Genomic DNA, 27,232 nt, shown 5'->3' with positions numbered 1-27,232 from the left:
GGTTGAGAAATGTGAGGCTATAAGAACTTCAGGGTGTTTTCCCCTTAACTCTTGAAAATCTGCAGTTCCGGGGATTTGTTTCCTCCTCGGTTTGACCTTGCTTCTTATTCAGCTGCCCGTATCTGGTCAAATGAGTGCTCCCGGGGGTGTCCACCAGACTCCGTGGTGGATGGTGGTGACTGGCATTGGTGCACCCCTTCCCCAGGCTCCACCCCAGGCTGATGCTGGATTGATCTGGGATCCTACCGAGTTACACTGGTATTTATGTTGGCTCAAAGCCCAAGCTTCTCAGTGCCTCCTGCAGGGTGGTTCCAGGGTGTCCTGAGTGTGGTGGAGCAGGGGGAAGGAGTGGGTCTGTCATCACCAAGCTATTCACATGGAGGAAATAGGGCACAGTTCAAGGGTTGCTTATTTTTACCTCCTCCCTGCTCATACCCTACTTCTAAGACACTCAGGTGAGTGATGTCTACACATGGCCTTGACTGAGCAGAGAGGATGGGCCTGGTTTGACTGGGGCTTCCAAGAGGCTAACTCTGCTGGCCTGGGGTCCACATGAGCAGAACCACTGCTGACCTGCACCCAGAGGATGGCAATTCTCAGGCCACCACAGTCCATGGCTGTTGAAATGGGGCCAGTGGGCCTTGACGGTCGGGGAGGGGTTTGCAATGTCCCCATGGACTCTTCCAGAGCTGGCGTTTGGTTCCTGTACTCCCTGGCAGCCAGATGCTCTCTGCTGAGCTGGTTCCCAGTGCCAAGGGCCCCGAGCACCTCAAGTTGGCACAGCTTCTCCGCAACCTCAGAGCTCGGCCCTAGTAGAGCCTGTTGGTGATTCAGCAGCTGGGGAACTCCAGCCAGCCCGAGAGGGCTCAGTGATACTCACCCTGTTTTCTTGCAATTCCAGGAACTTGGATGGGGGCCCTGGGAGCAGGCCCAGGGGAAGAGGAAGTTTGACTCAGTACCCAGCCCCTGGTCCAGGTCTCTGATAAGGCTTTTACTCTGTGGGAAAGACAACTGCTTCCTCCTAGCAAAAAAGGGTGTGGCATAGATTTGCACAGGTGGGAGCGAGCACAGGGCCTTCCTTACCCCACACAGATGCCCAGAGCATCCTGGCTAACTAACTGGTTGTTGGCTAAAATTGTTTTATCTCTGTATGCTGTTTGCTCTGCTTTATAGGAGGGGGTCCTCTCAGACCACCAGATCAGTGGGCAGCCTTGTTCCATACGGCTTTTAATTTGGTAAGCGTGTTGGGAGAGTAGAGGAAGATGTCTGTGGCAGAGTGAGGTGTTGCCTGCAGGGCCTTAAAAACAAAAGTGTCTCTAAAGGTGGTGCCCAGCTTCTCCTGAGAGGACCTCGGTGGCTTTTTTATTTAGTTTATTTTTTGTATGTTTTTCAAGATGTCAGGAAGAATGCATCACCTCCTTTTGTAGCTGCGTCACTTCTCTGATGATCCTGTGTTATGGTGTCAATCTTGGGCATTTATTAGGGCCTTGACTCTAAAGAGCTCCAAGTATTCTGTGAATACTCTCATTTGTCCCTTGAAGTAGGGAAAGAAAGATAGTAATCGGTTTTCCTGAGTCAGAGATGGTGGGAAAGGATGTCTAGGCTGAGAGGGGGAGGGACAGGGAGACTGGTCTATGTGGGGACCTGGGTGGGCTCTGCCTCCAGCCCAGTGCTCACAGCGTCAGGAGGTGCAGAGAGAGAGCCTGCCTGGCGGAGCGGTTGAGAGCATTGCGGAGGACTTGGGGATCGGAAGCCTGGGTAGAAACGAGGTCAGGCAGTGAGGTAAGTTTTCTACGCAGGAGAGAAGACGTTAGTGTGTCTAGGAGACCTGGACCAGATAAACACATTTGGATGGAAGAAAGGGCTTGAATCAGGAGCATTGGAGAGACTACAGCAACACCACTGAGCGTGTTTATTCCCGTCATCTAGACTATAAACTCCTGGTGGCAAGTCCTGCCTTTGCTTGAAGAGCCCTTGGACACACAGTGCGCAGGAAGTGCCCATCGGGCTGGGTAACCTCCCGCTGCGAAGCCATCTAATGAGCTCTACACCCCCTTTCACTGCCTCCATCCTATCCTCCTCATGATATGGTCAGGCCTCTTTGGGGTCACTGCATGCAGGTCTTTGTTTTCTCATAAAAGTTTCAGGAAAAGCCTACAAAATGAGTTAAGGGTGGGAAAACAAAACATTTCAGAGGTCATCTCATTGGGTGACCAAACAACTCAGGATCAACTTGGCAGGCCAGTTCAGCATACATAACTCCAGACTTTGGATAAGATTGACACTTCCTTTACTCCTCCATGGATGTCCTAGTGAGACTATTTAATGTCATTTAAACAGAAGACACATTTTTAACTTGCCACCCAACTGAATGATGGTACAGCTGTTTATAATGGAGTTCAAAGTAATGGTTTTCAAGAATTAGGATTATTTCTCATGGGGAGAGTGCACTGTAGATGCTATGAGAGAAGGGACTTTTAGCTCATCACTGGCTCTCCACCTAGAACAATGTCTGCCATATGGTGTGTTAGGTGTTCAGTATGTACCTGTTGAATGAATGAATGTCAAGCTTCAAGCCTTCCCCATCTCCACTGAAATCAGAATAAGAACCAAGACCTAGGCCAGGCGCAGTGGCTTAAGTCTGTAATCCTAGCACTCTGGGAGGCCAAGGCAGGAGGATCGCTTGAGGTCAGGAGTTTGAGATCAGCCTGACCAAGAGCGAGACCCCATTTCTACTAAAAATAGAAAAAATTAGCCGGGCATGGTGATGCACACCTGTAGTCTCAGCTACTGGGGAGGCTGAGGCAGGAGGATTGCTTGAGCCCAGGAGTTTGAGGTTGCTGTGAGCTATGAAGACACCACTTCCCTTTAGCCCGGGCAACAGAGCAAGACTTTTTCTATGAGGGAAAAAAAAAAAAAAAACCCAAACAAGAAAACAAGACCTAAAGCTTTAGCTGCAGAAATCTAGAATAGAAGTGAGAAAGGAATTCCTGAGGATCAACTGGTTTTCCCATTTCCCATCTGCATACTGTCAGTACTCACTCTCCTCCAACTCTGTTTTTAAGCTTGTGACCTCTTAGAGAAATTCAGTTCAATACATGTGTATTAAAAACCTAAGTAGGTGTGACAGCATTCAGCCAGCTGTGAGGATGGAGATGAATAAGCCACAGTTCCTGACCAAACTAGAAGAGGGAGACAGATGAGACCTGAAAACGTGCAAACTGCAAGGCAGAATAAAATAAAGACTGCTCTAAGGAAGAAATGATTATTTCTGACATTTGAGCAAGGCTTTTGTGGCAGATTTGATTCCCATGGCTAGAGGACAAGGCATGCCAACTTAAGATTTCAGCATAACATTAATGAAGACTGTCAACAGCAGCTACTATTTGTTGTATGTTCGTTATCCCTCACTCAACATGCTGTACGGTTCTTGTGTATCCCCTCATTTACTCTCTACAGATCCCCTGGCAGGAGACACATTTATCTCCTTTCACAGCAAAGGAAACTGAGGTTCAGGCGGCTAAACAAAGGTCAGCAGCTGAAAGGACTTGGATCAGGATCTAAGTGGCCTGAGCCCAAGACGCCAAGCTTGGGGGTGGGTGCAGGGAAAGGGGGCAGTGCCAGGCAGCTAGGGTCAGAGTGCATCGGTGGAGGGCACTGGAGGAGCTTAGGTGGAAATCGGGTCTGGGGCCAGGTTATGCGCTTTAAATCTCTGCTCAGGACTTTGGACTGGGTTCTGTCTCTGCACTGGGCTCTGCAGTGTGGAGCCCATGGAGAGTTTAGAGGAAAGGGGTGATTTGGTCCAGCAAGCTCATTCTGGCAGCAGGAGCAAAGGTTGAGGGGGAAAAAAAGCTCTTGGCAAGAAAAACCAGTTCAGCAACTACTGTGATAGCCAAGGGAGAGATGATGAGGCCTGAATTGGGGCAGTGGCAGCAGAGATGCAGGGGGATGGATAAGATGGGCTCTGTGGAGGCTGGGTGTGTAGGAGGGCTTGGCCTGGATGTGACAGAGGAGAGGGAGGGGCTGACAGTGGCTGTCCAGTCTTTAGCCCTGCCCAGGATCAAGGAGGAGGCGGGAGGAGGTGAGTTTAATTTTGAGCATGTGACTTGGAGCACAGGAGAGTGGGGCAGTTGGAGGTGGTGTTTGGGGCATGGAGGCCGGGAAAAGATCCATGGCAACACAGGATCAGGCCAGTGTCTTTGGTGGTCTGTAGCGTTGACGTCAGCAGCCCGCTTGTCTGCCTTTGCCACGGTATGGAAGATTCCACTATTCTCTGGTAGTGTGGATATTGTTGCTGTCCTGTGTGGCTTGGACATTTTATAGATAAATCACTAGTCTCAGATTTCTGTTTTTTCTTTTAATTTACTCACAACAGGAAGGTGCTCAATAAATATTTGATTAATTAATGTAAGTAAATAACAATTCTTTAAACCCTCAAAAGATATAATATTTCAAGATCAGTCCATGGAATATCAGTGGGCTGCAGCCAAGCAACCCTGGGGCCTTAAGTAAAGCCCCTTGATGAAGTCGTCTTGGAGGGTTCTGGAGGGAGGGCAGGGATAGGGATCATGACCGCCTCCTTCTTGTCCTGAACGTCCTGGGAGTTACGATGAAACAAGCCAAGGAGGAAAGCCAGAATGAGGCACCATCAACTGCCATGTTTAGTGGGTGCTCGCGGTGTTCTGAGGACTTTGTGTCCTCTATTTTGTTTCATTTCATTTAATCCTTGCAATAGTCCTGTGAAGAGATGTGATCCTTAATTTACAGATGAGGACACTGAGGCTCAACAAGATTAGATGACAGAGCCAAGGTCTCAGGGGAGGAGTGGCAGGGCTAGGATTTGCACCCAGGCCTGCTGGCAAAGCTCCTTTCTGCTCTGCCGTGGCAGACTCCGAGTCACAGGTAGAAAATGGTAGAGGGTGGTGGTGCAGGTGCCCATCTGCTCGTCGCTCCTGCCTCCCTGATCGTGAAGGTTCATTCTGAATGCTTTGTTTTTTTCCCACTTCCAGCTATATGTAGATGGATGTGGAAAGTTCCTATGGGCTTTCAGGTAATGCTGGTTTATTTTCTGTGATGTCATGATCATGAGGTATTGCCTTAGACTCATCAAGTTGGATTTTGCTGCTTGTGGCCACCCCAGGGGTCACTGAGAAGGGCAGCGAGGGGTCCCAAGCTCACGGACCCAGATGCATTCCCTCCTGGGTTGTGACCTTGGAATATATTGGCGAGCCAACATTAAGGCTGCATTGAAAATGTAGAAATGGAAAGTTCCCTGGTTTAGGATCTCATCCATCTTCTGTGATATCAATGCCATTTTAAACTGGAAGACAAAAGTGTTGTAAAGCAAGCCCACTCATTGCAGCAGTGCACGTGCAGCCTGCCTTTTGCCTGATCCTGGTCCAAGGCAGGGAATCCACCTACAAGGAGATGGAGCGAGGCCAGTGCTCTCCTGGCCAGATAGATGCTTGAGGAAGGGGAACAGCCTCCTATCTTCACAGGTGCCTGGCATTTAGGGACTTGGCAGATCTTCTGGCCCAACTCTACCATTTAGATAAAGAGCCTGATTTTGAACGGAGTGAAATGAGTTACTAACGGTAACACCGTTCATAGAAACCTTAGTCTCTGGGCTCCCCCGTTAGCCCACGCTATCGTATTGCTGTATCTGCTTATATCCAGGTGAGGAAAGGAGGAGCTGGTCTTTGCTAGCACGCCCGCGTTCAGTGCCTGCACTTTGCAGGAGCAAACGGAAGCAGAGTGGGGCCAACTCAGCCCGGTAACGTGAGCTCGCAATGTCTGTCACTGATAAATGAGGTGACCTGGGGCAGGTTACTTAACCCCCTGTACCTCTACTTCCTTACCTCTAAAATGGGGACACATTAGTACCTATTCTGTACTTTGAGTATTGAACAAGATGATGTAGGGTACCTGATAGGTGCTGACTAGGTTATGATTTAGCACGGCACCGGCCACGGTAATAATCCCGTGACCGAGCAATGTGAGGAGGGAGCTCGGGAGACCTATCAAGCTCCCTCCCTGGCACAGAAATGTCTTCCTGGTGACCCTGCATGATCCCATGGCTGTGTTTGGGAGCCGGGGTCAGGCCCTCACCAATGGGGACTTATCACTAAAAGCTGGCCCCTGCCTGTGCATCAGGACCTGCCGCCTGAGACCCAACACTAACCTCCTCAGTTATCTCTCTGAAAGACTCTCTCCTTGGCGGGCAGGGTCCAAGCTGCGTTTTGAAAGGACTGTTCCAGAGGCCAGAGGGTGACAGCAAGAGCCTGCTGGCCCATAGGCCCATCTGCCCAAGGGATTCCATCCTAGGTTCTCTGTTTCTAAACCCCACTCCTTGCCATTCCCAGAGTTTCCTAATCCCACCTGGCCAATGCCTCCACACACTCCTCTGCAGCTGTGCCCGACATCCTCTGGCGCCAGTGCACTGGCATCGCTGTGAGCAAGGGCAAATGTGAACTGTCACCTACCTCTTCCTGGGAGAGCGACTTGGCCTCTCTGAGGGCCGTCCTCCCACAGGGAAGTCACATGGCTGCCTTGGGCCCTGATAGCCTAAGCAGGGTGTGGGCAGTGCCAAGGGGAGCAGGCTCCTGGGGCCCCGGTCCTGCCAACTTCCCTCATGGCCCTTCCCTGCCTTTTCTTTTTTCTTAATCAGTTCTTGCCCTTGAAGTCAGCACCTTCATCTGCCTATCAACTTCTTGAATTTAAAAATATTGATAAAATTGTATAATTTGGCAGTTTTTGCTATGCAGTTAAAATTCTGCTATGTTTGCAGATAAAATTTAAACGTTGGGATGTGATTCATAAAAGAAGATACCACGAGCCTGTACTGGCCAGCCCTGCATTCTGTGTGACCCATTTACCTATATTTTTGTGCCCTCGTGAGTGTCCCTGCAAACCTGGAGCTGAGCTGCAGGGTGCCCACCCGCAGGTACCACCCACTGCTTCCTGAGCTCCTGGCTCTGTCCTCATGACCTGCCAGCTCTGAGCGTGGCAGGAGAGGAAGGAGGAAACCTGGCTGCCCCCTGAGCACCCACACTCCCTTCTGTCCTGCTCTCTAGCACGACTCCCGTTCCTCCCAGCCCGAATTTGTTCTTCACCCAAAAGCCCTTCATCGCCACCTCCTCTGAATCCAGAGCATCCTTCAGCCAAAAGGACCTGCTGCAACCTCTCTCCGTCCTTCCCACGTCTCCTGACAACAAAACCTCACCCTTCACCCCTTCACTCAGGAAGCCTGGCTTTGGGGAGCCCCAAACAGAGGAGAAATGAAGCTCTTAATATTATAGAGAGAACACCTGGTCCACACCAGGGAGTAGGTAGGAGCCTGCAAGAAAATACTGGCTGCAGCACGGGCCAGAACAGGATGTGGCCCACTCAGCTGGGCTGGCCAGGGGCCCAAAGATGCTCCCCCCAGGTCCAGGCACCACAGCTGAGTGTCCACAGAAGAGGTGGTCACCAGGCTGCTGGGTGGTTGGGGACTGAGAGTGTCCCACACTGAAGGCACAGCCTGGTCTCCATCCAGAACGGCTGGTCCCATGTATGAGCGAGGGGCTGGTGTGGGGGTGCCCTGGTCTGGGGCCCGCAGGGATGGGTGCCCAGCCTCTCTCAACAGCACTTCCCACTGGCAGCTCAGTGGATGGGTTTCAGAAACTCACAAGATAAATAGACTAGCCTCGCTTTTTACATTGTTTTTGTTGGGAACTTTTATCTGAGTCCCAAACAGCTGAATTATACACATGGCAACCCTTGTCCTCCCTTCAGGCCAGCTCTGGGTTCCCACTCTATTTTGGGGGCTGGGAAACCATAAGGTTTTGCTTCCGTTGCATGTGGTTTTCCCCTAGACACCACCCCCTTCTTTTCATTTTTCTTTTTGAAGTCCACCCTTGGGATTCCCCTCTTTGGAGCTGTTTTAAACAGACATGGGATGCACAGGAGCAGCCTGTGAGCAAGGGGTTCCTGCCTCCCCACCCCCAGGGCCGGTGGCAGGCAAGGGCCAGCTTTGAAACTCAGGCCATGGAGCCTGTGGCTGCAGGCCACCAAGCCTTGTGTACCTTGTCTCCCTGAGCCACTGCGTGCCATGGTGGTCCCTGTGGCTGTCCTCTCCTCGCCTTTGCTTTGTTTCTGATGAGGCTTGGAGCCAGCTGAGGCCACGCATTTCCAGAGGGCCTTCACAGAGCCTGGGTTTCCAAGCACAGCCTTGTGGCCGGAGGGCCAGGTCCCTGGTCTTATGCGCATGGGGCAGCCGGTGAGCCTGGACACTCCACCTTTGCCCCTCAGCAGACCTTGCTCGTGGGGAAGAAATCGGAGGCAGTGAGAAAATCCCAAGAGGCAGTGGACGTGGCCTCAGGAAGAGAGGGGTCACACCTCAACTGTGGGGCCTGCTAAGGTGCTGTGCGGACTCATCTGGGGACTCATTTGTAACTCAACACGCACCCGTCAGCGTTTCAGGGTCAGAAGGGCTGTCTTGTGGGATGGTAATTAAGCACTGTCTTGGGCATGGGGGTTGGACAGACTTGAGTTTGAACTTGAATTGCTGCAGGAGCTTGGGCAGATTTCTTTTGGGTATTTCCACCAGCTGGGCCGGAAGGCAGGGAGGCTGGGAAGTGCCTATGTCATGGGTTACCATGAGGATTGAGTAAGATAACAACACATGCAAACCTTAGTGCCGGGCCTGGAACCAGTGCATGCCCGATAAGTGCTGCACACCCGCCTGAGGAGCCAGGGGCCTGACTCCTGTCGTCTTGACCCAGGGCCCTCTTGGGGAGCCCACTGGGTCGCGACAAGGAAGCAGAGGCCTCACCTCTCAACGCAGGGCCCCCACCCACGTAAGTCGTGCATGAAGCAGGATTGCAGATAAAAGCCCAGGGCAGCCAGCAGTTGTTTTCCAAGGAAATGTGAAGGTGTAGAAAGGAACCATTCTTCTCGTGTGGCTCAAATTATACATAAAAACCCAGCATGTTTCATCTGTGGAACATGGTGGTTTTACAAACTTTAATTCATTCCCAAAACATCCTTGTGAATTGGCAGCTGCTGGCTCACAGGTGAGGAGCAGAGGGGGTGAAGGAACTCACCCCAGGGCTGGGGGAGCAGGTGCCCATCACACACCCTCGTCTTCCTGGAGAGCAGGTGTTTGTCTGTGCTGTCTTCGACGTGGTAGTACAGTCGTAGCTTTCTTGTCTTGGTTTTGCTGAAGCAGAGGTCGATGTGGAGCCCAGGAACTGTGCTGACTGTTCACCCTGACTGACAGGATGTGGGGCAGGGAACTAGATGTGAAGATAATTCATTAGTTAAGGAACAGATCGTGACAGGCCAGTCACGCTTCCCTTTGAGAGGTATGCAAAGCATCCCCGGTCTCGTCCTTTGACATTATTATGGGTCACTGGCTGACTTTAGCCCAGAGTGGTTTGCGGTGGTGCCAGCAAAGTCAGAATATGACCGTTCCCCTGCTTTGTGTGTGCAGCCACTAAGACTCTTCCTGGCTTGGGTGAGAATGCCTCACTTTCACACTCGGTGTGTGGATTGCAGCGTTATCCTTTCAAATGTGTCTAGAGGAAGCCTAGGAGCCTCGTTTCCAAAATTAGCATCTATTGTGCAGCAAGAGGATAAAGTGGGGATGGTTAATGGGCACAAAAATATAGTTGGATAGTTAGAATGAACAGTATGTGATAGCACAACAAAGTGACTATAATCAACAACAAGTTAAGGTATGCTTTTAAATAACTAAACAAGTGGAATTGGAATATTCCTAACACAAATAAATGACAAATGCAAAAAAAAAAAGAAAAAATTGCACAGGGAAGAGGTGTGTGATTTTACTGACTTTCTCTCCCCATTCCCCAACTTCCAATTCCAGAACCAAATATCTGGTTCAGGACTCTGAAAGTCATGGGGAAGTCCGTGCCAGACCTCCAGGGAAAGCATTCTGAAGTTCTCATGATGTTTCTCATTTCAAAGGCCAAAAGGAAGGTTGTGAGCATGTTTGCTTTATCTGTTCCAAGTGTGGTTTTCCTTTGAGAGTCAGGACTTCTGTGTCTACACCCTAAGGTGTAGGGGCTAGGAGTTTCCACAGTCTGCGGAGTGGAGGGTTGCATCTTTCCTGTAACGCAGCAGTCCCCAACCTTTTTGGCACCAGAGACTGGTTTCATGGAAGACAATTTTTCCACAGACTAGTAGTGGTAGTGGGGACAGGAGGCATAGTTTCAGGAAGATTCAAGCACATTACACTTATTGTGCACTTTATTTCTATTATTATTACATTGTAATATATAATGAAATAATTATGCAACTCACCATAATGCAGAATCGGTGGCAGCCCTGAGCTTGTTTTCCTGCGACTAATGCTGCCACTGATCTGACAGGAGGTGGAGCTCAGGTGGTGCTGTGAGTGATGGGGAGTGGGTGTGAATACAGATGAAGCTTTGCTCACTAGCCGCTGCTCACCTCCTGCTGTGCAGCCCGGTTCCTAACAGGCCACAGACCAGTATGGTCCTTGGCCTGGGGTTGGGGACCACAACTGTAACAGGTTTTCTGTGCTGACTTGGTTCACCTGCCATCTAAGCTGACCTCCAGAAGGCCCAACCCCTTTGCATGGCTACTGTGGCATCCTTTTGTGTTTCAGTTTTGGGAAGTCATTCTAGTTTAGTTCATGCTGATTTCATAACCCATGAGAGGTTCCTTTTTCAGTGGAAGTTTGCTGCTCTGTTTCCAGAAAACTCCTGTACCGTAATGCGAGGGTACGTAAGGTCGTCTGTTGGCAGGGGCAGCTTCATGGGCATGTGACCCGTATAATCATACAGAGCCCCACGCTCACAGGGACCCCTAAGCTTAGGGTTTAATGCTTTACAGTTGCAGTCTTAGAATTCTTGTAGTTTTATCTCTGAATCTGTGTCTTGTAAGTAAAACTGGTAGGACAGTGGAGTGTGCAGTGGGGGCTAGAGCCTTGGTTCCTGTGATCCTGCCTATTGCCATTTTCCTGCCTCCCCTGAGTGGGTTCTTGTCCCTGCTACCCTCTTCCCCTAGCAGGGCCTTGACACAAGAAAGGCTGGGGTTAGGTGCGTGCACCCCATAGCATCTTGGGGCAGGCCATGGTGGCAACTATCCCCATCCTGGGCTGGCAGCTCCATGGCATGTTCAGTGGGCAGCTGGTCCAGGTACCTAGCGCATCCTGGCATGGAGGGTGCAATACCCTTAGGGATCACCCATCTTGGGTGGGGGCAGCCAGTCCCTGGGAAGAAGAAGTACCTAACTAGACTTCCTCACCCCCACCTAGGTCACAGCATGTTGGTCCAGCTGCTCACTGGAGAGAAAACTCCAGAGTCAGTGGGTCCCTTGCTCACTTGCACACTCTGTCACTGAGGTCCCCATGCACCTATAAGGGGCTGCACTCACCCTGCAAGTATTCTCATGCCCAAAGGAGTGCAATGACATATGTAGTAAATAAAAAACATAATGACGTGCACAACAATGTGAATATACTTACCGTCACTGAAAATGTACACTTAAAAATGGTAAATTTGTTATGTATATTTTCTCACGATAAAGAATATATTTATAAGGTGTTAAAAAAACAAAACCAAAAAACCCCACCATGACAGATGGAGAGAGCCACTGTGGAAGGAAGGAAGAAGCTTTATATCTTAGTGCCTTTAATGTGCATGTTTTTCCTGCTTTTTGAACAAGGGGTCCTGGGTTTCCATTCTGCACTGAGCCCTACAAGTGATATAGCCGGGCCTGTCTGTTGGCCACTTTGTGAAACTACCTAGTCTTTGCCTTTCAGAGGGCCTGCCCTGGAAGGCTCTGAGGACATCGTCCACTGCTGAACAGACTCTTACCTTTTCTCTCTTCTCCCGCTCACAGGTGTCGTGTTGGCCATGTGCCAAGCCCTGGAGAACAGCACGTCCTCCCAGAGTGGTGAGTACAGTGGCCCGGGCGTGTGGCGTGTGAAGGGCGCGGGCTGTCACCTGAAGAGCTCCCTCCATGGCCTCCTGACACGGAGCCCACACCTGTCTCTCAGCCCTCTCTGCCCCCTCCTCAAGGGCCGAGGGGCAGCTCTTCACTGCAGTCCCCGGGGGGGCTGTCCCTGCTCCCTCAGGGTCTGCCGTCTCCCCTGTGTCTCTCTCTTCAGCTGTTCAGACAATTCATGGGCAAGTGTGCAGGACCGGGCAGCTCAGAGCTATCCATCTTTTTCCAGCTCACATACTATAGTTATCTAAAGAACAGCCTAGGTTCCTGAATCCCCTTGTTGGCTTTGCCTGGTGATCTTTGTTTAGTTATTTTCTGGTTTCTATTTTAATACCTGTAATAATAGTTTCTTTTTAGTTTTTTCATTTTAAAGATCCTAAGTCAACATATTGGAGAGCTTGGAAGTGTAGGAGGCAAACTGCCCACGATCATAGCACTGCGGGAAGCAGCCACCGTTCCGTTGGCGGGTTGCTTTTAGCCTTTGTCGGTGTGTGTTAATATTTGATACGATTAGTCCTGGTGAGGAAACTATTTTGATTGTTGCTTTTTAAACTTAAATGTTGGAGTTGTGCATTTTTCCATGTTGCTGGGAAGTATTGAAATCTATTCTTTTGAAATGTCACAACATCCCATTAAAATGGATACGTGTGATTTAATGAAACATTTCCCACTGGGGATTTGCGGTGCCTCCAGTTTACGGTATGGTGCTATTAATGCATCTTCATGCCTGGAAGCTTTTTCCTTCTTTTGGATTCTTTCTTCAGGATATAACTCTAGGAGCAGGAATAAATACATTTTTGACCCTTGGGACAAACTGCAAATAGCTTTCCAAGTGAATTGAGCTGGTTTTTACCAGCAGCGCATGAGTATGCCAGTTTCACTCCTCCCTCGTTAGCACTCCTCCCTCCTTGACTTCTGCTCCCGTCTGTGGCTGCAGTAGCCCCCTGGTATGTCTCCTGTGTTATTTCAGGGAGGTTCTACTGGGATGGGGTGGGTTTTTAATATATTCATAAATTCTCTAACCAATCCACAGTGTCCCTGGTGCTTTGCTCTTCTCTTCCAGACCTTTCCCTCCAAACCCACCAGGTACCACTGCTTCTGCAGCCCCAGAGCCCCACCACCCCCAGTACTGTTATCCTTGATACACTTAGACCCTTATGGTACCCAAGCCACTTGGTGGTCCATGATTCTGTGTCATGCTTTCTTGGGGCTGGAGGTGGAAGGGTGTGAGTGTGTCCACCCCAAAGCAGTACTTCCGGAGTCCAAGGTTTCCATGGAGTAGTTCTTGGAAGCAATTCCATGAAATAGTGACAGTTGGGAGCAGAAGTCAGGGAAACATACTCTATGCTAACAAGGGAATAGTGAAGCTGGCATTAAATTACCTCCCACACCACAGAGGGCTCAGATATGGATGTGTGGGGAAGGGGAGGATAGTTTAGTGACTTCACCATGCTGTTCTCAGAATTGCCCAACCCGCTTCCCTAGGATGCACTCGCCCCCAGGTGCATCTTCAGACCCTCCTACAGAAAGACCTCTGGTGACCTGCCCAAACACTGGAAGGTACTGATACTGCAGCAGCACTTGCACACTGGATATCATTTGAGAGAACCTGGACCCTGGGCCAACTGGGGGTTACCATTTGTTCTGATACTTGTCACTATTATCTCCAGACATCTCCATGGATTGAGATGCTTCCTATGTTTTCCCTGGCCTTCCTGTTCTCTTCTAGGCCAAACTGGGTGGAACTGGGGCATGAAGGCCTTGATGTTAGGCCAGATGGGTGAGGTGGAGGCCTGTCCCCAGGTCTCCATCGCTGGGTCCCCGGCTCTCTGGCAGAGGCCTCCCTCCAGCCCCTCCTGGTCCTTACTGTAGGACCCGGTAGCCAAGGTTCTCTACTGAGTCTCTTTTAGGTGACAAGTTGCAATGATGGCAAGTGCTGATGCTGCCACCCACAGGGCAGGGGGTACTCCTGGTTATTCCACTCCCTCCTCCAAGTCTCCATCCATTTGTATGCACAAGAAAAGCCTCAGTAAGGGATGTTGTACATGAGCCTCTTTCCGTAGAGACCTGGTGCGGCTCCTGCCTAGGCCCTTTGGGGTTTCCCAGGCTGTCCTAGGCAGACCTGATACATTTGTCCAGAAAACTGCTGTCCTTGCCGCAGTAGTGACCAACCTCTGTTCCATCTTTCCTTTCTGGACTTCCTCATATGGGACTGTCTCTAACGTCAACAAGTAACTGAGATTTACTTTCCCTCATGACGTGTGGTCAGAATACCTCAGCTGAGCCCCTGCTGTGTTGCACATTAGCCTGTACCTGGCTGAGTGCCGCTCTACGGCCTGACATGGTGCATGGGAGCAGAGGCAGGGCCACAACCTCTAATGTCCAGAGTTGGCTGCCAGTCTGTGGAGAAGGGAGGTGGGCTGCCCCCAACCTCTGTGTTGCTCTCAGTTTGATGGGTCACTTAGCTACCAAACTTGTGCTCTGGTGTCTTAGAGATTAATAACATAGCTCTTTCCATTTTTACTTACTCTCTGCCCTGCCCCGTGAAACCCAGACATGAACCCAGAGAGGGCTGGGTAAAGAGAAAAGTCTAAATGGTGATGACCGCATTTAAGTCATCCCTCCAAAGTCTCGGGCTTTGTGACCGAATTGGGCTTGTTTGCTTAACTGTCTCTTCCTTTAGGGTGACCTTCCTATCTTCTGGAAGACTGCTCAGGCCTCACCACCCCACCCCACCCATTCTGTCCTCACCAGACGGGGCTGAAATCCTGTAGTGGGCACAGCTCAGACTGGGGATCAACCCCCACCAGCCACACTCCCTACCTGGCGCTGGAGCAAGGGTGCATGTGTGTCTAACTCATGGCTAATTTAATAAGCAAAATGATCTGCTAACATTGTATTATATTAATAGACATCTCCATTTCTAGGAGAGAAGTAATAGCAAAACCAATCCCTGAATACCCATCACCCAGCTTTGACAATCAGCTTCACTCTGTCATTTTCCTTTCATCTATTTCCCTCACCCTTTTTATTTTTCCCTGTGCTGAGGTATTTTAAAGCAAAGCACATTTCACTCGTAACACTTCAATAGGTGTACCTAACAGATAACGACTTTTAAAAACATAACCACAATTCCATTACCACATCAACAAAGGCAACAATAATTCATTTTTGTTATATCCTCAAATATTGACAGTAGATGATGCTGTACTTAATTTTGTGGCACTTCATTTTAATTTACACGTACTTTAATTTTTTCATATATTGCTTTCTACTTATTCCTTTTCAGGTGAACAGTTTTCATAAAACGTATTCATTTATGTGCAAAATGACTCTCAGATCTGAGTGCCCCTAACTCCTTAGTCTCTGCATGTTGCTGGGCTCGTTTACTAAATCCCAACACCAAACCATCCAGAACCACGTAAAATGGTAGACAACTGTCTACACCATCTATGTATAGAGATGGGTAATTGTAGGGAAAATGCTATAAGGGCTTTACCATGACATCAATATGCAAGTCTTTTCATTCTAAGAGTTGACCAGAATGAGAACTAAAGATGGGTGTAAGAGAAGTTTTGATACATTCCTTAATGACAGCATTGGAGCAAGGCGGGCTAGGAATACACAGGTGAAGCCCTGACATCTTAATGGAACGTCATGGAGAGAAAATTGCAAATTCTGTGTGCCAATCAGGGGAGGCATGTGGTCTTGAAAGATCATGGGGCCAAACCCATGTGGCTCTCTTGTGCATTTTGAAAAAAAAAGTCCATGTTCTTATTGCTTGACAGTTGGCCTTGGCCTGCCTTGTTGGGGTTTCTTCCTTTCTTCCTTTCTCTTAGATCCCCAAATATGGAGGGTAGATGATGCCAGAGTCATAGGAAACTGGTGTGGTCATCAGTAAATGCTTCTCAGACATCTACTTTGGATGGAACAGTGGAGGGTCTTAGGCTAGGTGTCAGGAATCCTGGACATTGGGCCCACTTGGCTTCAGTTTTTTTAAGTCCCTGTGCAAGTTGCTCATCTGGTTCCTGTTTGAATTAGTTTGCTCATCTGTTGGGCCTATAAGAGTTTTCATGTGGCCAACTCTGATAGATTGGTAGAGATAACTTGGAGAGCTGTGCTGCGAAGGACATCAGGCTACCTTCAGGCTTTTGGGAAGTACCGCAGAGGTCAATTGAAGATGCCTGTTGTGGGCCCAGGGTAGGGAAGTGGTGGTGTGACTGCCACGTATTTGAGTCTCCTGAACTAGATGCTATTTCACATTCAGGTTTGAACATTCTGGTTGCTAGAACTATACAAAGAAATAGGCCTTCTCTGCCTTCCCCTCAGGGAGCCCACCACACAGGTGAGAAGACAACATGGGAAGCCATAGGGAGAGCGTCATGATGATATTGGCAACCTCAGCTGATTGTTAGTGCATGATTTAGAAAATAATTGCTATGGGAGTAAACTCAACAGTCTGGGGTTTGAGACAGCATTTTTATCTGGTTGGTTGTCAATTTGTAAAGCACACAGAGAAACATTAGCTAGAGGCAGGGTAAGGGAGGCAGCGCCTACAGCTCAGAACGTGTCACACCCTCCCAAGGAAGGAGTTATGACCTATCTTCAAAAGGCACTTTTTAATGCCCCTTAAAAGGGACAGAATGCACCCTGCTTGAAAAGTTGTTGGGTGGCTGCTTGCTTAACCCTCAGAAATGTTGCACAGTTCCCAGGCTGCCCATCTGGTTCTCATATTTTCATGAGACTCACTCTAATGACTGAGGGGGTGTGGTGAGGGCCTTGCTCAGGCACCTGGGAGCCAGGCCTCAGGCTTCCTTCTGCTATCTGCCTTGCATGATCTGGGGGCCCAGGGTGTCTTTAAACCTCTGAACTTCTGCTCCTTCCCCTTGCCTGTGTGTAATGGCACCCACCTGGAATCGGGGCGTGTTTGAAGGCTTGCTTAATTTAGTGTCTGGGAGACTTTTCAGAGGTGATGATGAAAGAACATGGAAAATTCACAGTAGGGTTATTCAGGGGGAATGTCACCATTATCATCTGGCTTGGGGAGATGGTGGTCAGATCTTGGTGGGGACCCTGGGCTTAAATATGTTGAGGTGGCAAGATTGGGCTGGAGGTGCACAAAGGGAGGGCAGATCATATTATCACGAAAAGTCTTTGAAGCCTTTACTTGTTTGGAAAACAGGTAGAACGTGCGTCACCCAGCAAGTGCAGGATCTGGTTTTTGCTCCTGTCACTTAACAAAAGCTTTTCAGAACTGCAAACTGCTTCCCCATTCCATTGTCTAGAGTTTTCCCACGTGGAGCTGAAGTCATTCTAAAATTAGAAGGCTCACGTGTTGTACCCAGGTACATGGTTCACCTGCTCCAAATATGTGTCTATAACAGGAGAGATGTGGTGTGCCTTAGTTTGGGGATAAAACCGCATACACCTGCATGTGCTTGCTTTCGCAAATGCTTACAAGAGCCTTAAGAAAGAATGAGAGATTCTTCCTTTCCTCTTTAGAATTTATGCTTGTCATTCACTTGCTCATTTCACCTTCTGCTTTTTGCAAAGGAAATTGTGCTGGGTCTGTTGCTTTTTGAGCAAAGGCTGCTCAGGGTGGTAGACAGAACACAGGATATGGAATCAAGAATCGTGATTCTGACACATTGACTAAATCTTCCTGAACCTCAGTTCTCCCATCAATAAGATGAAAGAGTGGCATTGAGTTCGTGTCTTATCAAACTCTGAGTTTCAAAATCACTTGAGTGGGTCATGACCAATGTTTTTAAAAAATGAGATTGAATAGCTTAGAATAGAAAATTTCAGAGCGAATTGCATGGAGGAAGGACAGGTACCATTTCATGATACTCTTGTTTTAGTTTTTAATAGATTCATATGTTCGCATTCTGCATCATTTTACTTGCATAAATTATGTCCATATTGCATCCATAGAACAGTGGTCCCCAACCTTTTGGGCACCAGCAACCGGTTTCATGGAAGACAATTTTTCCACAAATGGGAGTGAGGGCGGGCAGTGGGTGGGAGGGACGGAGCCAGGCGGGGATGCATGGCTGTTTTCTTAACAGGCCTGGACCGGTACTGGGCCATGGCCCAGGGGTTGGGGACTACAGCTTTATAATTTCCAGATTTGATTTCTTCATAAGTAAGAGCTTAGATGCTTGCAGAGTAAGTGCCATAAATCTCTCTAGACCTGTACGTTTCCCCTACACAAACACCCCTCGTCTTTTATAGTTGTCTGGTCCACCCCTAATTTGACAGCAGTTCTTTTATCGTACTCATCCTCATCAAGTCTTTCCAGAACACTCAACTTATGGAAACAACAGCTCTTTCCTTATGCACAGATATTTCATTAATTTACATAATATGTAATTAAATTACGTAAATACAGAAATGAGTACAACTGACATAAACAGGTTTGGGAACAAATACAAGTGACCTCTTGGTAAATATACAGGCTAAGTGGTTAGAACAGCATAGGCCGGTAAACTAGAGTAGCCAACTAACTGAGCTTTTGCATGCTGAGGGCAAGGTGTATACTTTAGCAAAGGAATGGAGAGTATGGGATTGGGTAAGTCAGGGGCTTGGTTGAAGTAGAGCTCAGTTAAGAAAGCCTCTACCATCTTTGAAGGAAACAAGGCAAATGACAAAACTTGTGGATTTTTAAAAATCTAGGCCTATAGAAGCCTTAGTGTTCTCCCACTTTTAGTTTTAAACACTTATTTGATACACACGTAGGTACTACCTCATATAGGCATTGTGTTCAGCCTTGGAGGTGCACATGAGAATTAAACATGAGCCCTGCCTTCAGAGGCCATCAGGTCAAGCAGATAATGTTGGTGATTTTGACATCTCAAAGGGAAATCAGAAGCACAGACAAAGCCATGATCTATCATGATGGATTTCTTTGAAGAAAACAGCACTCTTGCCGTATTCAGACTTCCATTTTTAATCTAGTTCCAAACCACATACTTTACATTCTCTTTGTTATATTGCCTCTTGCTCAGTTTGGTGCTGGGTCAGTGTTCTGTCTGATCAATCACTTTTCTGGCCTGTGGCTGTTATCTGTTAAGTTGGCAAAGAGGGTATCTCTGGCAGGCACCTTGTGTTGCAAGAACAGAAGCCGACCACACAGCAGCCTAGGTAACAGGGGGTTGCTCTTAAGGAGTCAGCCCTCAGAGAATCCAAGGAAACGCTGCCCAGCCAGGCCCCGAGCAGTGCAGGAGTCAGAGTGACTGCAGGGGTCTCAGCTGTGGCCGTCTGTGGCCATTTACTCTGTACCTACCATGAGGATAATTCTCATACCAGCTCATTCCATTTCCATGCCTCTGAGCTCACAGTGTGAGAGAATCAGATTGATTTGTCTTTTTTGGCTGAGTGGCGTCAGCAGCTGTGGTTGGTTTGGGAAGGGAAGGCTACAGGCAAAGGAGGTGCCAGAGGGCAGCCTAGGCCTTGGGCAAGGCAGAGTTCCTCAATAGACCTGGAGGTGACAAAGAACAGCATCCCTAGTCCAGACTGAGTCTTTGAATCATTCATTCCATCAACAAATATTTAGTGAGCACTTATTATGTGCCAGGCCCTGATCAAAACAAAGGCCCTGTTCTCAAGGACCTTATATTTCCCTGGAAAAGATAGATGTAATATGATCTCTTAAACTATCATATCGGCATATTTTAAAGACTGGCGATACTGGACACTAGCGTGTGTGGCATGAGACAGCTACATATGTTGCTGATGGGTGTGGATATTGGCATAACCTTTCTGAGAAATAGCTCAGCATTAGAGGTGAACTTAATTCCATTGTATTAGTGGCAAGAACTTTAAAATTATGAATGCCTTATGACCCAATAATTGAACTTTTAGGGAATCCATTTTACAAAAATAATCAGATGTCGCATTACTATCCATTGTAGTGAAAAGGAGTCAATTTAGATGTCAGCAAGAGGAAAATAGTTCTAGAACAGCAGCTAGATAGGCTACTATATAATCTCTTTAAAATCATTTTGATTAGGAATGTTTAATGATATGGGAAAATGCACACTGTGTACATAGAAAAAATAGTATATAAAATTGAATGTTATAACTCAAATCTGTAAACTATACACACAGATGCAAGAATACAGGGCACATATGGTATAGTGTTAACATTAATTTTCTCTGGTTAATGAGAATATAAGTGATTTTCATTTGCTTCGTACTTTCCTGTTTTCGCACAGTGTCTAGAAAGAAAGAGGAGGCAGTGGCCATGTGCTGTTTGTCAGTCTTGCTGTCCAGTGGCTGCAGCTGTCACTGAGGCTCATGCAGTGCTGCTGTTTCTGGAGCATGGGGACCTGCCACGCTGGCCTCACATGAGGGCCACCCTAATCTCTGCAGCGTGGCACCCAGGCCTCGCTCCCCTGCGCAGCAGCCTCCCAGGGACCTTGTTGTCTGGATAGGTTGGCCCCAACAGCCACTAATTTACTTCAGAGTTCAGGGGATGCTCATTCAACTCTTCTTCAGTAGCCCTGTGGCTCCTAAATCAAGATCCACTTTGCAGAAATTTTAAGTACTTGATACTTCTAGGTTTCAACAGACAAGTTGGGCCTTTCTGGGCTTCCAGCCCTGGGGTCAGTCTCTCAAATGTAAACACTCTGGAACTAGACAGGCTGAGTTCAAATTCCACCTCTACTACTTAGAAGCTGTGAGACCTTGGGCAAGTTACTCAACTTTTCTGTGCCTTGACTTATCTGTAAAATGGGACCTACTCATAGGGTGGTTGTGGGGATTAAGAGCTTACTATATATAAAGCACTTGAAACGGCACACATGGAAGCTACTCTAAGTGTTAGCTGCTACTGTTACTACCCTTACTGGTGATGTATATGTTGTAAAGCAAACCTGTGTCTTTATGGGGCTGTTTATCACCTGGAGTCAAGCCCTGAGGCAGTGGTTCGCATACTTCAATGTACATAGCAGTCATCCTACTGTGTTAAAATGCAGATTCCTGGGCCCCTACCAGCATGCAACCCAGAAATCTGCATTTTTAGTCCTCAACCACGTTTTGTTGGAGCTCAAGGGGAAGATGAGCTCCATCTTCCTGAGTGGCACATATCCTTGGAGGCTGAGATGCTGTCACCTCAAGGTGACAGCACTGTGCCATCCCTGGAGCTCCTGCTCCCCCTCAGCTGGGCAGTGCTGGATTCTGGGAGTCCGTGAAATGGTGTGTCCCAGGGCTGACTTTCTGGCACTTGCCAGGACTTTGGTAAAGAGAAGTCAAAAACCTCAGAACTTGAGCCATCACCTCAAACATCCTCTTTCTCATTAGCCTCATTGTGATGAAATGATGAACACAGCAGCTTTAAGATGAAACGTCAGCTTTGTTTTCCAAGAGCACAAGCCCACTCCTCAGGTTTCTGTGTGTGAGGATCAGCCTGGGGCACCTGGTTATTTACTGCTGAAGAGACCTTCAGCTGTTTTACTCTAGCCCAGCCTGGATGGCCCCTTTAGCCGACTCTGCAACTGTTTTACAGATTCATCCAGAATCTCCCTTCTTAGTTTCCTGTCTTGAAAGGTATGGCCCAATTGACTTCACATATCTGGCCATTTTAACACCAGGTTGCTTTGACTAAAATGTTTCCTAAATACCAAAACACAGGGGAAAACGGATAAGATGAATGGAATGGAGTGTCTCGACTCTGCTCACACGCTGGTGCAACTTAGCCTGAGTTTTTTCTTCGCATTTGTCACTTAGCAGCTTGAGGAGGAATCCCTCTTTCTGGGTCATTTTTCATCTTGACTTTTGGGGGCTTGGAATGTAATGAGCATCGCTCCCTGCCTTGCTTGGAAGGTCTAGGAAGGTATTTCTGAGATCTTGAAAGTGGAAGATGTCACAGATTGCTGTGACATTTGCCACAAATGAACCTTCCTGGTGCTCTGAGGGATGACAAATAGAAATATAATTATGAAGCCCGTAACAGCCTGTGGAAAGAACACTCTATAAAATTCTGTTTCTAGCAGGCTTTCCACCTGATCTCCTGTTAAATAAACACAGCCCAGCATGGTGAAAGGCTCTAGAAACCTAGATGCACATCTGACCAAATGATAACCAGATTGGAATTGTCATTGTGGGCATTTTCCCAAGGATTTAACCCTTGATCAGTACTTCCCAACCTTTTTCAAAATAAAGATCCATTTTTAACATCAAAAGTGTGTGCAGCCCCACAGATAGTAGTTGTACCTTTAGTATTAAATTATATTAAATGAACTAATATACATAATGGCTAAAAGCTGCTATGAGAACCCAGTAACACTTTAAAATGAATTTATATTTTATCAACCACAATAGGGTCACACAATGATAATATGAACTAACACAGAGTACTCACTATATGCTGGGCACTGTTCTATATCCCCGTTTAATTCCTACAACAACTCTAAGAAGGTATTATTATGAGCTCCATCTTAAAATTGGCAAAATTGAGGCACAGAGAAGTTAAGTGACTTGCCCAAGGTCACATAATTAGAAAGTGGCAGAGCTGGGATTTGAACCCAGGTAACTAGCTGCAGAGTTGTAAGCTCTTCACCACTGTGCTTTAAAAATATACTCACAGAGACGCACACATATCTCATTCAGACCACAAATATTATCTGAGGGGAGATTTACAAACACTTTGCATTGAAGAACTCTGTGACTCTTTCTTCCGCTTCTCTAAGACAGATTGGGAATTACTTTCTTGGGTTTTTAATCCTCTGTTTCATTAAAAATTAGACATACATCTTAAAGTATGTGTGTGTATAATTACATGTACGAGGGCTGTCTGGAAAGTATGCAGCCATGTAGCATGTTCTCGTTATATTAACAGTGGCTGCATACTTTCCAGACCTAGTATGTATGTACACATGTGTGCATATGTATACCTGTGTACCTGTGAGTGTACCTGTGTGTGCACGCATGTGCATATGTAAGCTTTTATTTATCTTATCACAAAACCATGGAATCTTCCTTTATATATTCTTCCATCAACAAAGACTGACTCAGTTCCTGTGATGGACTTTGTTCTGAGTGTCTAAATCCTTTTAAGTGTTTTTGCCTAGATCTGATCACGGATAGGTGTTTCCTGAAAGATTCTTTAATAAATCTATTTAAGATGACTGTGTTAATAGGCTTATGAAGCACAGGGGATGAAACCTATAGGACTGCAAGTCACAAAGTCAGGGGGATAAAAACACAGACCTCCCACCCTTTAGCCTTATCATGTGCTCTGTGCTCCCATTTGCTGGCCTCATTAGGTATATGGCCAGTGGAGGTGGTCTCTAGGTTAGAGCTTTCGCTTTATTTGATTTCCACTTCTCATTAGCAGGTAAGGGAACTATACTTTTTTATCACTTGAATTTGGCTTGATGAAAAGGTACATAAAAATAAAAACCACAAGTATTTTGCTAGCACAGTAGTTAAAGTCAGGAGCCAGGCAGCCTGGGCTCAGATCTTAACTATGCCCCTTGGGGACTATGATTTAGGTGAGTTACTTAGCCCCTCTGTGCCTCACTTCCTCCATCTGTAAAGCCAAGATGACAACAGAACCTGTCTCACAGGCTAGTCATGAGAATTAAATAAGATGATATATGTAAAGTGCTTAGAACAGGGCCAGGTATGTCCTATGTAAGTATTTGTTGTATAAATCTTTTCATTTAGACTTACAAAGATGGAAAGTGAGAAAACAAGAGCATACAGGTAAGAGATGGTATCTGAACTGCCAAGATGGCCTGAGCCAATTGGTGGCAGTGATGTGACTAGAGTTTAAACTTGTAAAGGCCCTTGACAGGGTAAATCGCATAACTCAATGCTAAGGAGTACCCCTTTGACACTTAAGGAATGGGGGAGCCCCACTTTGCCTGTTAGGAAGTGGCATTATGGAACCTGCTATTCCAGTAGATGCCAAAAAATTAAACTTTGTTTTAGAATTGTGGTACCCAAAGCAGAGGAACGCAGTCTGCGTCCTCAGTGGTCCACCGTCTTTGCGGGGGATGTGGAATGTTGCACCCTATTCCTAGCAGCAAGATTCAGGAGGAACAGAGAGAAATTGAAGAGAACCACCAGGGAGACGGGGCGGAAAGGCTGATGGCCAGAGAAGCCACGGCACAGGAGGGAGGGAAGGGGAAGACGACAGATCTCAGCTCCCCAGCCAGCTCCCGGCACCTGCCACACGAGCACAGAGGTGGAAACAGCACGGCCACGCCATTGTTTGAGATACAAACGGGTTGTTCTCACTTGAGAGTAGGGTTCAGGGAGAGGTTGATGATCACGGGTGGGGACTATTCATAGCAATTTATGTGAGAAAAGTTCACTCCTAATTCCCCTTTTGATGATGCTAATGCTGTAAGAATTGAAGTGGGAGTACAGGTTAGAAATGCATAAAGGTGGAAAAATAATTAGATCATTACATGGAGAGTATAGCTAATTGAGGAACTAGAGCTATTTGGGATTAAATTCTTAACCATCTAGCAGACAACCTGGGGAAAAAAACCGATCTTTTCAAAAAAGAAAAAGGTCTTTGGTCCTCCGGAGAAAAAGGATGATATTATACCGAAGGGCTCTTTGGCCCAATTTAAGTTGACATTCCTTCTTTTTAAGTTGTGTTTTTTTGTTTTTAAGAGATAAGGTCTCATTCTGTTGCCCAGGCTGGAGTACAGTGGCGTGAGGGTAGCTGGGACTACAGGCACATGCCACAACATTCTTTGTTGCCCAGGCTGGTCTGAAACTCCTGACCTCAGCCTCCCCAAGTGCTGGATTGCGGGCGTGAGCCACCATGACTGGTCTCTTTTTAAGTATTTTTATGACTGAACAGGAGGGCTTACTACAGAGGGCTGTACTGGACATCAGAGATGAACAAGGGACAGTCGCTGCCCTCAGGCTCTTTTAAGTGGTGGAGGTAGGAGTAGAAGTGTAAACCGTTACCTGAATTAAATGACTACTTGAATTAACCAGAGTTATAAACAAATTGGTGTTAGGAAGGGCTGGGTGCGAGCTGTCCTCTGCCTGAGGACACTGAAGAAGGCTGCCTGGAGAAGCAAAAAAAAAAAAAAATTTTTTTTTTTTGCTAGCAAATAGCACTTTAAAATTTTTTGTTTAATTGAAAAATAATTTTATATATATCTATGATGTACAACATGTTTTGATATGTGTATACATTGAGGAATGGCTAAATCAATCTAATTGATACGTGCATTTTCACATACTTAAGACCTTAATCTCACACTATAAACAAAAATTAACTCAAAATGGATTAAAGACTTAAACGTAAGACCTGAAACTGTGAAACTGCTAGCAGAAAACAAAGGGAAAAGCTTCCTAACATTGTTGTGGGCAATGATTTTTTTGGGTAAGACCTCAAAAGCACAGGCAACAGAAGCAAAAATAGACAAATAGGATTACATCAAACTGAAAAGCTTCTGCATAGCTAAGGAAACAAATCAGTAGAATGAAAAGACGCCCTATGGAATGGGAGAATGTATGTGCAAACCATGCATCTGATAAAGGGTTACGCGGAAGCCTGTGTAAGGAACTCAACTATTGAGTGTTGCTGCAGTGACAAAATATCCTTTGCTTAATAGCAAGTTTAGTTCTTGCTCACTTGATGTCTGCTGTGCCCTCGGTGATTCTCCAGAGAAACTGATAGTTCAAATCGGACCTCCCTGTCAGCAAGTGGATGTAAGGTCTAGGACCAGAGTGGGATGCTCCCGCCCAGATATGTGTCACTTTACAATGCTCACATTTCATTGCCTGAACCAACTCATATGGCTGTACCTAACTCCAAGGGGATGGGGGACACCAAGCTTTCTGCATCCCTAGAAGTAGAGGTAAGCATGTTAGCAAGCAGTAGCAATGTCTGCTGCACAAGCTGAACACAAATCTCTGAGGTGGGGCCTGGAAGTCTACATTTTTATCTCCCTTGGTAATTCATATTCACCCTATCTTTGGGCACCATTGGGTAGGACAGGAGTTCTCAACCTTGGCTTCACATTAGAATTACCCAGGGAGTTTTAAAAACACCAATACCCTGACCCCACCCCAGAGATTCTAATTTACATGGTCTGGGGGTGGAGTCCAGGCCTCAGTATTTTGTATATCTCCCCCGGGGATTCCAGTATGCAGCTAGGGTTAAAAACCACCCGTGTGAAGAAGAAGAACACCCTTAAATCCTGATTCTAATACGCACTGTCTTGCTTTGCATATTCGTTGATGGCAGTGAAGATCAAAGAAATGTGAAAGTATTTGTCAACTATAGTATGGAACAAATATCAGCCATGGTACGTTGGCAGTTGTGGACTTTTATACGAACTGGATCTGTGCAAGCTGACACATACCTAGGAGGTGATCTCCTTCCCCCACACAAAGCCAGGGTGGAAGGGTAGCATCTGCCACGCTTTGTACCTGCTCCTTTTATAGTCAGTAAATGTGTGGTCCCTTCTCCCTCTCCTCCCCTCCACTTGGTGATAAAAGGAAGAGAAGAGAAGGAAAAAACTCCTTCCTTGTCTTGATTTTTCTTTTCCTTCCTCCAGCTTGTTCCAAAACCCTTAGCCTAGAGGTTTTATCCTGCCATCCTCTCTACCCCAGACCCCGTTCCTCTCACTTTCCATTCAACCTGAGACCTGTGCCTCCCACCTCTGGTCCTCTGCAACCCAGTCTCCAGCCACTTCCTGTGGCCTCGTCTTCACCTGACACCCCAGTTCTGTGCCAGGAAAGGCAGTGCGTGCTCTGGCCCTGGGGGAGCCCCGTGCCTGCTTGCTGATGGCTTGAGCACCGTAGGGAATCCATATTCTCAGAATACTTGTGCCCAACACGTCATCCCTCGTGGTATTGTTAGGAATGGCAGATTCAGCAGCATGCTATTTGAAAGGGAAGTGTGCAATAGGTAAGATCAGCTCTTGTGAGCTGGTCTAGCACTCGCACCCACTATTTATAATATTCCATTTCCTTTGGATTCTGAGATCTCACCAGCTGATTTGCAAACAAGCTTTTGGAATGCTACCATTCTGTAAGCTGGAAATTGCACCAAAAGTCAGTTTTCTTTGGTTATAAAAATACCATGTCAGCCTTCTTTCATTGGCAGAGCTGAGTTAATGCTGGAATAAGCTGTTTTTAATTATTTTTCCTCTTGTGCCTAACAATTTTCAAGGCAGAACAATGCAAGGATACGTCAGTAAATAAACATAACACCTTTTATGTAAATACAGATTTGTGCATTTGATATGAGTTGACTTTAAAAATGACGGAAAGAATC

The 27,232-nt window shown here is 47.1% G+C and overlaps 1 protein-coding gene across 2 annotated transcripts in view; it reads left to right on the top strand.

Moving 5' to 3' along the window:
* Window positions 1-27,232, top strand: part of TGFA (transforming growth factor alpha) — a 100,108-nt gene that overhangs the window by 24,083 nt on the left and 48,793 nt on the right. For both annotated transcript variants that reach the window (XM_045549809.1, XM_045549810.1), the window contains exon 2: window positions 11,869-11,922. In XM_045549809.1, the coding sequence (XP_045405765.1) occupies window positions 11,869-11,922 (54 nt within the window). The remainder of the gene's footprint in view (window positions 1-11,868; window positions 11,923-27,232) is intronic.

Source organism: Lemur catta, chromosome 4 (genome assembly GCF_020740605.2).
Source record: "Lemur catta isolate mLemCat1 chromosome 4, mLemCat1.pri, whole genome shotgun sequence".
Lineage (NCBI taxonomy): Eukaryota > Metazoa > Chordata > Mammalia > Primates > Lemuridae > Lemur > Lemur catta.
The sequence above is the reverse complement of the archived record's forward strand: the minus strand, read 5'-3'. Positions and strand labels throughout refer to the sequence as shown.